This window comes from Ipomoea nil, unplaced genomic scaffold, assembly GCF_001879475.1.
Source record: "Ipomoea nil cultivar Tokyo-kokei standard unplaced genomic scaffold, Asagao_1.1 scaffold2694, whole genome shotgun sequence".
NCBI classification, from domain to species: domain Eukaryota; kingdom Viridiplantae; phylum Streptophyta; class Magnoliopsida; order Solanales; family Convolvulaceae; genus Ipomoea; species Ipomoea nil.
Genome location: NW_017619122.1, coordinates 2,327,659 through 2,342,114, shown reverse-complemented (window position 1 = coordinate 2,342,114; position 14,456 = coordinate 2,327,659). Strand labels below are relative to the sequence as shown.

Genomic DNA, 14,456 nt, shown 5'->3' with positions numbered 1-14,456 from the left:
CGAGATTGCATATGAGTATGTTTATAGAATTGCACAAGCTTGCATATGTTTATAGTACTGCACGAGATTGCATATGAGTATGATGTATAAGTATTGCACGAGATTGCATATGAGTATGAGTATGTTGTTGCACGAGATTGCATATGAGTATGTTTATAGTATTACACGAGATTGCATATGAGTATGTTTATAGTATTGCACGAGATTGCATATGAGTATGAGTATGTTGTTGCACGAGATTGTATATGAGTATGTTTATAGTATTGCATGAGATTGCATATGAGTATGAGTATGTTGTTGCACGAGATTGCATATGAGTATGTTTATAGTATTGCACGAGATTCCATATGAGTATGAGTATGAGTATGTTGTTGCACGAGATTGCATATTAGTATGTTTATAGTATTGCACGAGATTGCACATGAGTATGTTTATAGTATTGCACGAGATTGCATATGAGTATGAGTGTATTGTTGCACGAGATTGCATGTGAGTAAAGTATCGCATGAGAGTGCATAATGAGAATGTTGATTTATAATCGTGTTGTTGTATTAGAAGTCTTGTTTATCAAATTATGAGATGAGAATATGAAAGCATGAGAATACCTGTTATATGGTTTATTAGCATGATCCTATCTGTAAACATGAATTGCTTGTTAAGTTATTTGAGAAGTTTATATGCTGATGAATTTAAGTGAACAATCTTATATATATGAGCATGCCAGCTGATATAATAGGGTGCAAGCATCTAGAAAGTATGTGTTAGATCTAAAGATGATTTGAGATGATTTATTGGTTATAAAGAAATCATATGTTTTCAAAGTAAATGCTAGAATGCTTTAGAGGGTTGAGTGTGGTTATACTTAGCTTCGTGCTAACGGGTGTTTTCCTATTTGTCTATGTGTTGCTTGCAAAACCCCTTTCAGGTGGGCCCAACAATGAGAAGAGATCGAGTTAGATTAGTCTCTTAGTTTGAGATGTCTAAACTCTAGTTTTATTGATGATCATGTTATGGATTCTAGACCTATTTTGACTCTATGTTTTTGAGGATGATGTAGATTATTGGGGTGACGTTTCCCCCCCTTATGTTTCCAATATTTTATTTGGATGCCAGATTTTATCTTATTTCTAGTTTTACCCCTTAGCCTGTGCAATCACCACGGAGTGGTGGTTGTGGCGGTGACACTCCCACTAATTATCTTGTTAGTTGTTATTTCCACTGCTTAGTTATGTTAATGACTGTTTAGAGTTGTAATTTAAGAATTAGAAAAGTGGGATGTTACAGGTCGGTTCCACCCGGCTGCCCTTGTTGCCTCCGCCCCGTAGCTCCTCCTATTCTTGTGCCTACCTTCGGTCTCCTTTATTGTGTGATCCGACCCGGAATATATTGGGCCCGTTTTAATCCCCCCCCCCCCCCCCCCCCTCACCATCTCTACGGATCAAGACTTGCTAGCAAAACTTATCCGAGTGATCACCACCTGACAGAAGTGGCGCATGTCAAACCTTGACATCATCGAAGAAGGTTTGAAACGCATGCGACCCGAGGAGAACATTTCACTCGAATGGCTAGGAACCTCCTCAATTCCTCTCACCACAAACATTGATGCGATTCATCGTGTGTATATGAAGAAAGTGGCCGAGAAGGAAACTGCCAAGGGAAAGGCTAAACTAACTGAAGAGGAAGTGCAAACACCTCTTTCAAAGTAACAGGAAAAGGCCTTTACAAAGGAGATGAGAAGGACCCAAGCCCCCGTTCGTAACTTATCAAGGCTCTTGTCTTGTTAGTTTGCACTTTCCGGAGAAACCTCGAATGACATCCCCTATACTTATATTTGGGAGTTGCCATTTGCCCCTCAAAAATGGCACCCCTTGCTTACCATTGATTTCAAATCTAATGGATGAATTTTTTTGATCTAATTTTTGATTTATTTTTTCATTTTAATTGTCCTCAATTTTTAAAGAAATAACAACTTTACCATTACTTTTTTGTCCTCCCCCTCTTTGCCTTGGTGTGATCTTTGTCTTCTTTTTTTCTCCATCATTCCAACACTCCATTCTTTTTTTTTTCTTAACATTTTTTTTTTTTTTTAGAAAACTACTACATTATTCTAGCTAATATCTCCATTCTCTCCCTCAAAATCAAATCTAATGTCCACCCGCATGTTCCTAATTCAGTTCTTGTATATCATGTTGGTGTCTAAATAACTTATTTATGTATTCTTATTTATTTTGTCATATAACAATTATTAAAAATTATATATATTATTATTTAAAAATTAGAACATACTCGTTTTAAAAATAAAAAATAAAAAATTAGAACATAATAATTGATTGTTGGGCATAACGTTTCGCGCAAAGCGTGTGCCCTCAACTAGTTAGTTTACTAATAGTTGTTGACACATATGATAAAAAGTTATTTGATCTAAATTTGTGTAGTTTGATTATGGTGTTCAAATTTTTTTTTTTTCTTCCATTGTAACCAAAAAAAAAAAAAAAAAAAAAAAACCTTTTTGCTAATAATTATATTTTAAATATTGCCCAAATAAGTTAAACATTCCCACTAATTAAATTTTTGACAATCTACCAGGACTACGTGGTCTAATGGTATCCGGGTTGGACTTCCAATTGGAAGATTATGAGTTCAAGCCTCAGTGGAAGCGTTATTGGTTCTTTGTGTTTCAGTAGGTTGAGAAAGTATATGAACAGATACTACAATGTAATAGAGCCAGTAACTTGACTCACTTATCTAAGTAGGATTAACAGAATTTGTTTGCAGTCTGCCAGTTTGGCTCCACTATCTGCTCCATGGCGCTGGACGCCGACAACGCCGACGACGAGTTCGTACTTCTCAGCTGCACCGAGCCGGACCAGACGATTTCGGAGGGAGATGGCCAAGAGATCATCGTATCAACGGATGCTATTATCGATTGGGACATGGCTTATATTCTCGCTCACCAAATCGTTAAAATCAAAGCCAACCGTCAAAGGTAATTTTATTTTTTCATCTTTTTAATCATCCCAAACTTAACTCTTTAAACTATTTCTATAATTTTTATATTAGTTTAAATTTTTATATCTGATAATGATTGATTCCGTTTTCTCTGTGCTCAGGCTCATTGAACAGTCTTCATATTTTCGTTGTCTCTTGAGTGGAAGCTTCAGGTATCATAATGTTTTAAATTAATTATTGATTGAAATTGTTTGTTTTTACTTTCATTTTCTCGTAATATATTTCTGGTACATCTGAGAGAATGATGATTGAGCTTGAGCCTACAGACGCAGAAGGCATTACATCTAGCTATATTCTGTTGCATTCCACCAAGCTATGATTATAAATTGTGATTATGGGTTATAACTTATAAGTTGATGTGTAATTAATCTGTTTGCTTAAATAAGCAAAAAAAAAAAATAATGTTACATAATCCATACTTATTCTTTTCGTTTAATGCTATTTACCAAACATGTTAAAGTGGATTATTTGATGTATTCTCTAAGCTGATATGTAAAACATGGACATTAAAAATTGCACCTTGCATGCTTATGCTTGCTTTGGTAGTTTGATAGAGCAGGGTTTGATAACTTTTTCATTTTTTATTTTCTACCTTTGGTAGGAGATAATTCAATGACATGAAATTTTTTTGTTGCAGTGAGTCATGCTTGGATTGTATATCCATCAATTGGAACATGGAATCATTTATAAATGTTTTAAGGTCTGTGTTTGGATGTTCCCTGGATATTACTCCAGAAAGTTTCATCTCTTTTTGTGAGGTGAGTTTACTCTTTTTTATTTTTATTTTTATTTTTATTTTTTTTTAATAATATTTTTTTTTTCTGTTTCTTTTATGAGTTTTATCTGAGATATATTAGTGGCTGAAAAAGTTTCCAAACTGTAAAAATAAATAGTTACCAAGTAATTGGTTGTTTTTTGTCCATACTTTTATTTTTATTGAAGGATGCATTTCATCTCAATTAAAAGTGTAAGCTGTTAAAGAATGGAAATTTATTGTTTTATATTTACATCAATGTGGCCCCTTAGATGTTTGTTGGATACTTTTTTTTATGGAAAAATATGGAGAAATACTTTTGATGACAGGTAGGCTGTAGGCAAGGGCCCTTGACCTTTTGTCCAATCTGATACCATATTTTATGATGTATTCTATTGGTGCAGAAATTGGTTTTACTTAAAAAACTTACAATTACTGATAGTAGTTTTTTACTTAAATTTAAGTCTTCTCATCTGTGACATCAGGCTGCACTATTTTTTGGAGTGGATTATCTCCTTTCGGAGTGTCAATGTTGGTTAAAGAGTGTGACTTCATACAAGGGGATTTTGCTACCTCAAATACAATTAGCTGATTTGATCAGCATCTGGAAATATGGTTTGGAGAATGGTAAGTGTACCTTTGATTATTAGATCTGTAAAAATGATTAGCACAACATAGTGATGATCATGCTTACTCCTTTGCTGTCCACATAACGGCTTGTGTCTTATAGATTAAAGTGCGATATGATGCAGCAATTGATTTTGTGCCACAACTATGTATATTCTATCTGGCCTGCAACTTTGTAAGTGCTTAAAATTTTACTTAGTCATTCGTAGCTTTTTCATTTTTTCTTTTCTTAAACTACATTTTATTATGGAACCCTCAATCCTCACTGTCAACTTATGATCAACTAAGCAAGATCTGGTTCCTTCTTTCTTCAGATGTGGGCAATTTCCTTTGATGCTTTCCATGATGTTCCTTATGAAATGTTATATTCATGTATAAAGAATCCTAATTTGACAGTAGACAGGTTGGTGAAGCCTTTAAGTTGCATCTTTGAACACACACACATCCACACTCTCTCTTATCTAATGCCAACCATAACTGCTGCATTCTTTCGCACAGTGAAAAGCATCTCTGTGATGCTATTCTAGCTTGGCTTACTTCCAACACCAAAGAGTATGGGGCTTCAAGTGCTTCAATAAATGATTACACTGACATTTTGGCAGAGGTAGGGATGTGATTCTGCAGTGCTTAAATATTTTAGTATTTCTTGTTTGCAGTGGAAGTTTCTCTCTCTACACTAGAGTGAGCCTGTGCATATGCGAAGTTCTTGGGGGGGGGGGGGGGGGGGGGAGGTGGTGGGTATGATTCAAAATGTGTTGATAAATTACATCTTCTTTTTTAATTTTATATTTCATGCTATAAACCAAGACCATGACATCAAATCTCGAGAAGTTTGTTTGTTGGTAAAAATACATTGCCCTATCTTTGTGAAATACTGATTGTGAATTTTAAGTAACTGAATTTCCCTAACATGAAACAGCAGTGTTCTAGGTATTTATTTATGTATGTTTCTTTTGGAGTCTTGCACTGGTATTGGGGGATGAAAGCCAATTCTCTATTTAGTAATATTAGCTGTTAAACGAGAAAACCCTACTTAAAGAATACCTCCTGTGATCACTATGTCATCAATGTACACGATTAACAAAATGCATCCGCGGTCAGTATGTTTAAAGAATACAGTATGATCACATGCACTTCGTTACATACCAAACCTGATAAAAGCACTACTAAACCTACCAAACCATGCACGACGGGACTGTTTCAGACCATATAAGGATTTTTTTAGCTTGCACACCTTACCAGACTCCGCTTGAGCAACAAACCCAGGCGGTTGCTCCATGTACACTTCCTCATTCAAATCACCAATTAAGAAAGCATTATTTACATCCAACTGATACAAAGGCCAATTGTTAGTATCAACCAAAGAAATAATGATATGCACAAAAGTTAACTTTGCTACCGGGGAAAACGTTTCTGTATAATCAACACCATACGTCTGGGCATAACCTTTAGCCACCAGGCGCGCCTTTAGCCTTGCAACTGAGCCATCAGGATTCATCTTGACCACATACACCCATTTACACCCAATAGCAACCTTACCCGTGGGACGAGCCACTAGATCCCAGGTCCGGTTCTCTTTGAGGGCTTCCATATCCTCTTCCATCGCACACCTCCAGTCATCATGAGACAATGCCTAACTCAAAGATTTTGGAATAGAAATCGAGTCTAACTGAGAGATAAAAGCACATGAAGATGGGGACAAATGACTGTATGACACAAGAAGATATAGGATGACAACAACTACGTTTACCTTTCCGGAGGGAAATAGGAAGATTCAAGTTTGATGATGAAGATTCTGGTAAGGAAGGACCCACTGGTGGCACTGCTTGTGTAACAACCTCCATTGGGCGCATTTGATAAACCTGTGCAACTGGGAGTCTACTCGCAGGTTCGGACAAGGTAGATGGAACAATAACAGTGTATATAAGAAAGTCATCATCCCCAGACACAGAGGTAGGACTAGAAAGACACCCACTAAACACAGTATCTCAAAGAAGGTAACATTTGCAGACACTAAATACCGCCCTAGATCTGGAGAGTAACACCTGTAACCTTTTTGAGTACTGGAATAGCCCAAGAAGATACAATTTAGAGATCTTGGGCCAAGTTGTCCCCTTTGAGATCGGACATCTTGAACAAAACAAGAACAACCGAATATTTTTGGAGAAAGATGAAAGGATGTATAAGAAGGGTAAACAAGATGACACGGTGTTTGATCCCCAAGAACTCGAGATGGCAAGCGATTGATTAAGAAAGCGGCTGTATGAACCACATTTGCCTAGTATAAGGTACACGACACTGCTTAGCTAGTTCACATGATTCATATTGTAAAATAGACAAAGAATTCATTAGGTATAACCAAGTATATCTAGAGAAGTCATCTACAAAGTTTACAAAGTATCTAAACCCAGTTTTCGATGTCACACGACATGGATCCCGAACATCAGAATGAATTAATTGAAACAAAGACTCAACTCTGTTATTAACCCTAGCAGGGTAAGGTACACAATACTGCTTAGCTAGTTCACAGGATTCACATTGTAAAATAGACTTAGAGTTTGTGAGGTGAGTCAATAAGGAAGAATTACCATAGATATGTTCAGAGGCACCTGAATCAAGGACCCATGGTCAGAGAGGTCCAGACTGAGAAATAAGAGCAGTATGAGGCTATACTGTTACCATGTTGAAGAAGTTGAAGGAGAAAATGCTATACTGTTATTTACACTTAAACAAACAAGTACACTGACTACAATATATAGGCAGTAGATGGAGGACTAAAAGAACCTGGGGATACTAACAGACACAAGAACATAAACAGACACAAGAAATAAATAAAACACAATAAAAGCACACAATGAATCTCAACAAGTTATATTTGCAAAAAAATGATTGTATATGGAATATAAATATATAATTATGAAAGCTTTAATTTTTGATGTTTTATCAGTGCATATCTATCTGATGTGGCCTTTCTTACAGTGATTTTGCAGTTTGTACTTTCAGAAATGTTGCTTGTACACCAGGATATTTGGAGATGTTGTCTTACTTGCATCTCTTGATTTTCATTTTTGACAAATTCTTTTGCACCAAGTGTAGTTGCAATTGAATGCAAAGAATACTCTCTGTGTGTTTGGTATTGATTTGATCATTTTTCTAGATTTCTATGCCTAGTTATTTGTTGTGATTCTTGTAGAATATGAACTGTGTATTTGAACTGAGAGCAGCTATTCTCTCAACCTCCCTCAATATCCTCTAACAATTCTCATTGCATTTGATCTTGAACAGATCCGTTTTGGCCTTTTGCCTTTATCATTTGCTGCAGGTATGACAATCTTCTAATGCTTACTTAAGGAAACCAAAATATTGATTCATTTATAGTGAGTTTCAATATAAATTGGTACTTGTTTCAGTGAAAAGAAGATGCAACTTCTTTTCAGAGTTTGCTGATAGAGGTATCAGTACCATTCTTACTTTAGCAAGTTATCCTTCTGCAAGCTCAACAAACATCCTTGATGATGAAGACTTTAGTCATCTTAGAATCCGGTTGACTAAATACACCAAGGTTACCCACTGCTAAATAATCCCTAATTGTATCTGATGGTCTTTTTAGTTTCATTTATAATTATTGTACTGGAGACAAGTGTCTGTTACACTCGTTGGGACTGTTTGATATCCTCTTGGCTTTGATTAATGTGGATTTCTTCTACTAGTTCATTCTGTCAAAACTAACAAACTTTGAATTTTGAACTTCGTCAAGGAAACCATTGCCTAATCAATGTTTTTGGATTCATATATCTGCTATGAAATAAGTCTTTGAGTATGTGTGATATTTACATCTCATGCACAATTTTAGATGTTAATAAGGATGTGTGGGTTTCAAAGGTCTTTGATAACTGTTGGGATTTGCTACTTTGCTCAACTAAGCCTTATTCCCAATTTGGTTGTGGGGTTAGATACACTCGTAGTATTGAACTGCTAAGAATTTGCTAAAATGTGTTTTCTACTTAGGAGGAGGTCTTTCATGCTGCAGTCTCTCCTAAAGGCTGTTCATCCACAACTATGAAAAGAGTTTTCTGGAGTTGCTTTAGTTTTTATTTTCCTCATTTAGGATGAATTGAAAAGAAGATAAAGGATGGTGAAAGCTTTCTTATTGTGCTCAGCCCTTTTATTTATTTTTTATTTTTTATTTACTTCAATTTGTTTTCATTTTTATTTTAGGAGATGTGCTGTTCAGTTGTATTCAAAATTTGTTCTGTGCCTGCTTGGAAAAGCTATTTTCATCTTTATTTATTTAGCCTTCTTTTATTGCATTATTTGAAATATAGTTGTAAAATTCAGTGCAGGATGCCAACAGCAATTTTCCTTGCTTATATTGCAATACAAATTCCTGTTCTAAACTGTTTATTCTTAAAATACTGCAGAAAGTGGACCTTTCAGGTTGCCCTCAGTTTAGTCCTGCTCTTCTCCTCTTATCAGTGCTTCATTCTTCACATAGCATGGATCCCATTTTGAAAAATAAAATTAAGCAGCAATTACTTGCTTTTGAGGATCCTATTGGGCCCAACTTTGAGATTTCCTGGCAAATATTTCCAATTTTGACTTTTGAAGGAGTGCAAGAAGTGGATATCTCAAATTGCCAAATGCCACTTCTTAAACCTGTTGTTGAATGCTTTTCCAGGTCTTTTCCATCATTAAAGACATTAAAGGCAGCTAATTATTTAAAGCTACCCACTGCAATGTTGTACCAATTGGTGCAAAGGTGCTGTCTACTCAATGATGTAGACCTGAGAGTGGACATTAGCCCAATTATACCAGCCAAAGTTTCTATAAAATTTTCACACCCAGATGTAGCACCACAAAGATCAAGACGCATCACTCCTATGGATGCTGTTTCATTCTCATACAATCTTGGACTGCAGCTGTCAAACATAACAAACCTCACATTAGAGGGTCGAACTGATATCTCAGGTAAGATATATTTGGTCCTGCAAGCTTGTCCATTCCAACCCTCCTTTCCTTGGCCCAACAACAATGTCATTTATCTCTTTGTATTTTATAATATTGTCTGCATTTTCTTATCAATATATACATGTATATAAAACTGTCTTCACTCATTTACTAACTTCCATTCCTTTTTTTTTTTTTTTTTTTTTTTTTTTTTTTAAATTTAACTTTATTTTTATTTATCTCAGACCGTCATCTCTTCTTTTTCGCGGAATTCTGTCCATCCTTGAGTTATGTTAACCTTCGAGGGTGCATATCTTTGACTGATGATGGAATATCAGTTGTACTGCTTAAATGTATAAAGCTGCACTCAATCTTGGTTTGTGATACTTACTTTGGACGGAATTCCGTTCTGGCTCTTTGCTATGGTGCATCAAAATTCGAGAATTCTGAAGCACCTAAATTTGAAGACTTCTCTCAGTCTTTGGCCTCTAGACTTCAAGTCCTGCATATGGGTGGCTGCAAGAGTAACTTATCCTTCTACGCTCCTTTATATTTATTAATGTTATTATTTAATTTGGATGTAGAACTATAGTTTCTTTTCGATACCAAAGATTGCTTAGCCTCCTTTTACACTACACAATCTTTTGTTGAAGAGTGTGCTATGCATATTAATTCATGATACTTTGGAGCTCCTATTTTGAAATTCTAGTCCTTTTGAACTCATAGAGCCAAAAGTGTTGAGTTATTGAATCATATTCTCACTCGATTCTTTAACATCATTGGTATTATTTGCCTGATAAATTTGACAATTTAAGTACTATTTTTTTTTTGAAAAGAACAATTTAAGTACTTGGTAAACATAATATTTTTGTTTGAACCTTTTCTTGTTTATTTGTTGATGATAAAGGCTTAAAGATTTTTTAGCATGCAGGCTTGATTATTTGGTTGTTTTCTCGGTAACCTTTGTTAAACAATAAACTCAAGTGTATATTTCTATATGTTCTGTATGTCAATGTACAAGGAAGTATAGAGCTATTTATACTAGACAAGAACTAATCCTAGCCATAGGTTTCAAATACCTAAAACTAAGGCTAAGAGAGATCCTCTCAACTAACACCCTATTTCTCTAACACTCCCCCTCAAGTTGGAGCACCCAACTTGTTACATACGTATCACATGAACCATAGGACCTAGACTCATAACTTCCAAGGCTAACGCCCAAGTCTTGAACCACTCGAACAACCTTCGAACCACGCTGTGCCAAACCAGTCCACAACGCACCTTGTCGCACCAGCAACACTTCTACGGAGCCAACAAAAAAACTAGGCCAATCACCACAGTGCCGCACCTGCCTCTCACTCCCCACACCCTTGTCACCGCTGCCTAACACCACAGCGTACCTGCCTCTCACTCCACAAACCCTTGGCGTTGCTAGACCACAGTGCACCTGTCCCTCTCACCATGCACCCTTATCAACGCTGCCTAACACTACAGTGCTTCCCTGGTGCATGCACGTAAACTAATTCACTCTGAATCATTCTTCAGCCGTCGGCCTTCCCCGCGGCATATGCCAGGTCCGCCCCACTCCTGGCACCTGTGCTGCCCACTCCTGCAGCACCCCTGTTTACGCACACTGAACAAGCTGCACTTGACTCCACTCAGACCCTAGAATTGCTCCCATACCAAATCAATTTAGAGCGACAAACTATGATAAACAAAATACAAAGGTCAAGACTTATTAATACGAACACGATAAACAAAAGAAAACTACTGCCTAATTATTTCTCAGCTTCGTGGACCTCAGACCACCCAGCTTCATGGACCTCAGACCACCCAGCTCCGTGGACCTCCCCTACCATCTCTCTCGGTTGTCTCTCTTTCTCGGCTGACACCAGACTGGTGAACAAACAAATCCTCGCTACCATCATCGGGGGTTATGAACCCAAACCCCTCACTGAACCACTCGAGGCAGCCCTCCATCCTCTGCTCACTCTCCTCAGCCATAATAGACAAAACAGACCAACCTGAAAACGCAGCAGTCCAAAACGTAGCAGTCCAAAACACAGTAGCCTTTCGCAACACCAGAGTACACCACCACTGCAGACGTGTTGGGTGTTCAGAGACGAGCCCAACGGTACCGGCCGCGATCGGAGAACTGCCCACGCGCCGGCGCGTGGCGTCGGAACCCTAGGACTGCGCCGGCGCGTGGCGGCGCGTGAGGACTCCGGTGGCCGCTCCGCCTCTCCCGCCGGCGTCGCCTCCTCTTTTCGACCAACACCCACTACCCAGTCACCTCAATCTCGTTCTGATACCATGTTAAACAATAAACTCAAGTGTATATTTCTATATGTTCTGTATGTCAATGTACAAGGAAGTATAGAGCTATTTATACTAGACAAGAACTAATCCTAGCCATAGGTTTCAAATACCTAAAACTAAGGCTAAGAGAGATCCTCTCAACTAACACCCTATTTCTCTAACAACCTTTATGTGTGAATCTTAAACTCCAGTTACTGATGCATTAAGATTAAAATATTGAAATGAAATGCTATAATGGCAATTCCTCCTTTAAGTGGTGCTGAACACAACTAGGGGGTCTTTTCCGTTACGATATTCTCTTATGCTACAATATTAAAATTAGTCTCAATTAACACATTGTTCTATCTTCTTGGCAGGTGTTACTGAAGCATTTCTTTCGGAGCTTATATCTCAAACACCTATGTTGAAAAGTCTTTGCCTAAGGGAGACTGAACTTGTGGATCATGCACTAGACAAATTTTCAGGATCTTGCTTGGAGATGCTTGATGTCTCGAATACTAAGGTGTCTCTATGTAGCCAGTTTCCTTAGCTTCAAATCATTCAAATTGTCTGTTATCCAGTAAATGTGTCATGTTTCCTGTAGATGAAGTTTTAATCTAAGTGGCAGTCAAATACTAGGTCACTGTCTAAGTGGCCAGTGAAGGAAAATTATCACAGTAATGTATGGATCCATTTACCTTTATAAAAGATGCATCTTTGTTTAACTTGGTAGAATGCCATATTTTCCTTACACGGTTAGAGGCACCAAGGCATTGACTTTGACGTTTTTGGGAAACTTAATAAGGTGATGGATTCAACCTCATTTATGGATAGAAAATCATCTTATGAATGATGCATTTTTTGAATTTCAGGTTTCTGGCTCTGCTGTGGCTCAAGTGATCCGGAGAAATCTGGGTCTAAAGTGTTTCATTGCCAGAGATTGTAGAAATTTTATACAAGAGGAAAGCAAAAGTGTGACAGAGAAGTCCAATGCTTTCTCATATCATTACAGTGAGTTATACTATGAACTTGGCAAATCCTGCCAATTGGAGGAAATTGCAGTTGGATGGGGATTTTCATTCTTTTCTTTAGAGGTTCTGAGGCCAGCAATTAGAATGTTAAGGACAATAATTATAGGGTTGGGTGGATCTATGGGCGAAGATGGGCTGAAGATGTTGCCAACTCTCTGTCCCTGGTTGGAGACTTTGATTCTTTATTTCCAGGTAATCTATGACTGTTACCAGATGTTGAAAGGCATAGGTTAAAATGAGGTTTTTCAACTTGTTTAAGTCCCATAATTTGTTTGTTTTCTATATTGGTAACAGTAAGTTATAATTTTATGATAGCAGGAAAATAAATATTTTGTGGATATTGAGAAAACATCCACTGTATATATATTTATAATAAAAAAATTAACAGTCAATTTGATTTTGTTATCGTAATAACTACAAATAATGATTGCCCCAAAAGGGAAGCTGTTGGAGTTTGCCTGAAGGTTTGAGTTTTCAACATTGATTCTTTCACTTCTAAATCCAATTCTTCATTTTTCTGGCACACATCTCATCACCAGCACCTTCTTTGCAAGTCACATATCTAATTGTTGTAACCATTTTTGAGCCACAAAATGAAAAGACAAAAAGAGAAGTATATATGGTAAACAAAATCTATTGGATTCCTTCTCTCTACCTCTCCTATTTTTCTGTTATCTCCTTTAGGTTGGGGCATATAAGTGTTAGAAGATGTTGAGGGAGGTTGAGAGAATAGGTCTCGACTACTCAATTTGAATTTGAAATGAGTGGTTGAGAGCTTGTCTAACCCTACTACTAGCTTGTATAAATAGTATTCTTGTACAGTTCCTTTTCATGAGTTTAATAAACACAGTTCACATTCTACAGTAAGTTTGTGCTCAGCTCCCAAATGCATTGCCTTAGCCAGTGGGATCACGTCATGAAATATATGCCTGTCCCAAACACCACACAGTATTTCCAGCATGGCCTGCCTTAGACTCATTCTAGTTTTACCTTTTCAAACATTGTTTAGTATATTATGTTATTTCTTTCTACATTTGTTATGTATTGGAACCCTTTCAAATGATGACTTAAGAAGCTTATGATGGATATAGAAATAGGTTGGTTTTTATACTTAAGCTGTCCTTTATTTGACTAAAACACTTTTTAGGTTGTAGTACAATGCTTTAATCTTGGAGTTTAGAGTGTAGCTTGATGGTAACTCAAAACCCCTTTCCAAGTTGTACACATTGGTTCAAATTGTATCACCCTCATCCCCCATAAGATGTACCCAAAAAAAAAAAAAAGAACCAAAAAAAAAAAAGAAAAAAAAAAGAGAAAACAATGGCTTTTATCTCTCTGGCTTTGTGGGCAAAGATTTAGTGGCATCTATTAGTAAAATGTGCTGAATGTAAGTAAGCAAAGGAGAAAATACATAATCTTATATTCATTTACATTCACAAATTGTTGTTACTTGTACTTGGAAGTCGTTCCAAATGCTTTTTGCTTGTATTCTATTATCTATAACTGGAGTTTTATCTGATTGTAGCAGGTAATATCTGACTCCATCATGCTAAAAATTTTAAAGGCTTTAAAAAACTTGCAAGTTTTGGCTCTTTGCTATTGTATTGGTGAGATTTCATCATCAATCTTTAAGTTCAGCATGCCAAATTTGAGAAAATTGAAACTTGAAAGAGTGACTGCATGGATGACCAATGATGATCTGCTTATTCTGACTCAGAATTGTGTGAACTTGATCGAACTTTCATTGGCAGGATGCTCACTTCTTAATTCAGGTTTGTTACTATTACCCA

The 14,456-nt window shown here is 36.8% G+C and overlaps 1 protein-coding gene and 1 long non-coding RNA gene across 5 annotated transcripts in view; one reads left to right on the top strand and one right to left on the bottom strand.

Annotated features, from left to right (window-relative positions):
- Positions 1–1,179: 1,179 nt before the first annotated feature.
- The window catches only part of LOC109155221, a 15,827-nt gene continuing 2,550 nt past the window's right edge, over positions 1,180–14,456 (bottom strand). The window contains exons 2-3 of the long non-coding RNA XR_002049877.1: positions 9,971–9,978; positions 1,180–1,190 (exon numbers count right to left, since the gene is read on the bottom strand). This is a non-coding gene — a long non-coding RNA (uncharacterized LOC109155221). The remainder of the gene's footprint in view (positions 1,191–9,970; positions 9,979–14,456) is intronic.
- Positions 2,744–14,456, top strand: part of LOC109155220 (BTB/POZ domain-containing protein FBL11) — a 27,862-nt gene continuing 16,149 nt past the window's right edge. The window contains exons 1-14 of one of the 4 annotated variants that reach the window (XM_019302938.1): positions 2,744–2,986; positions 3,111–3,161; positions 3,647–3,767; positions 4,249–4,390; positions 4,516–4,565; positions 4,705–4,793; positions 4,889–4,994; positions 7,676–7,712; positions 7,801–7,952; positions 8,812–9,358; positions 9,583–9,861; positions 12,013–12,158; positions 12,508–12,858; positions 14,384–14,438. In XM_019302938.1, the coding sequence (XP_019158483.1) occupies positions 2,805–2,986; positions 3,111–3,161; positions 3,647–3,767; positions 4,249–4,390; positions 4,516–4,565; positions 4,705–4,793; positions 4,889–4,994; positions 7,676–7,712; positions 7,801–7,952; positions 8,812–9,358; positions 9,583–9,861; positions 12,013–12,158; positions 12,508–12,858; positions 14,384–14,438 (2,308 nt within the window). In that variant the 5' untranslated portion in view covers positions 2,744–2,804. Of the gene's footprint in view, positions 2,987–3,110; positions 3,162–3,646; positions 3,768–4,248; positions 4,391–4,493; positions 4,566–4,704; positions 4,794–4,888; positions 4,995–7,675; positions 7,713–7,800; positions 7,953–8,811; positions 9,359–9,582; positions 9,862–12,012; positions 12,159–12,507; positions 12,859–14,191; positions 14,439–14,456 lie in introns of those variants that run through there. The other 3 variants (XM_019302937.1, XM_019302936.1, XM_019302939.1) reach the window with 3 other exon arrangements.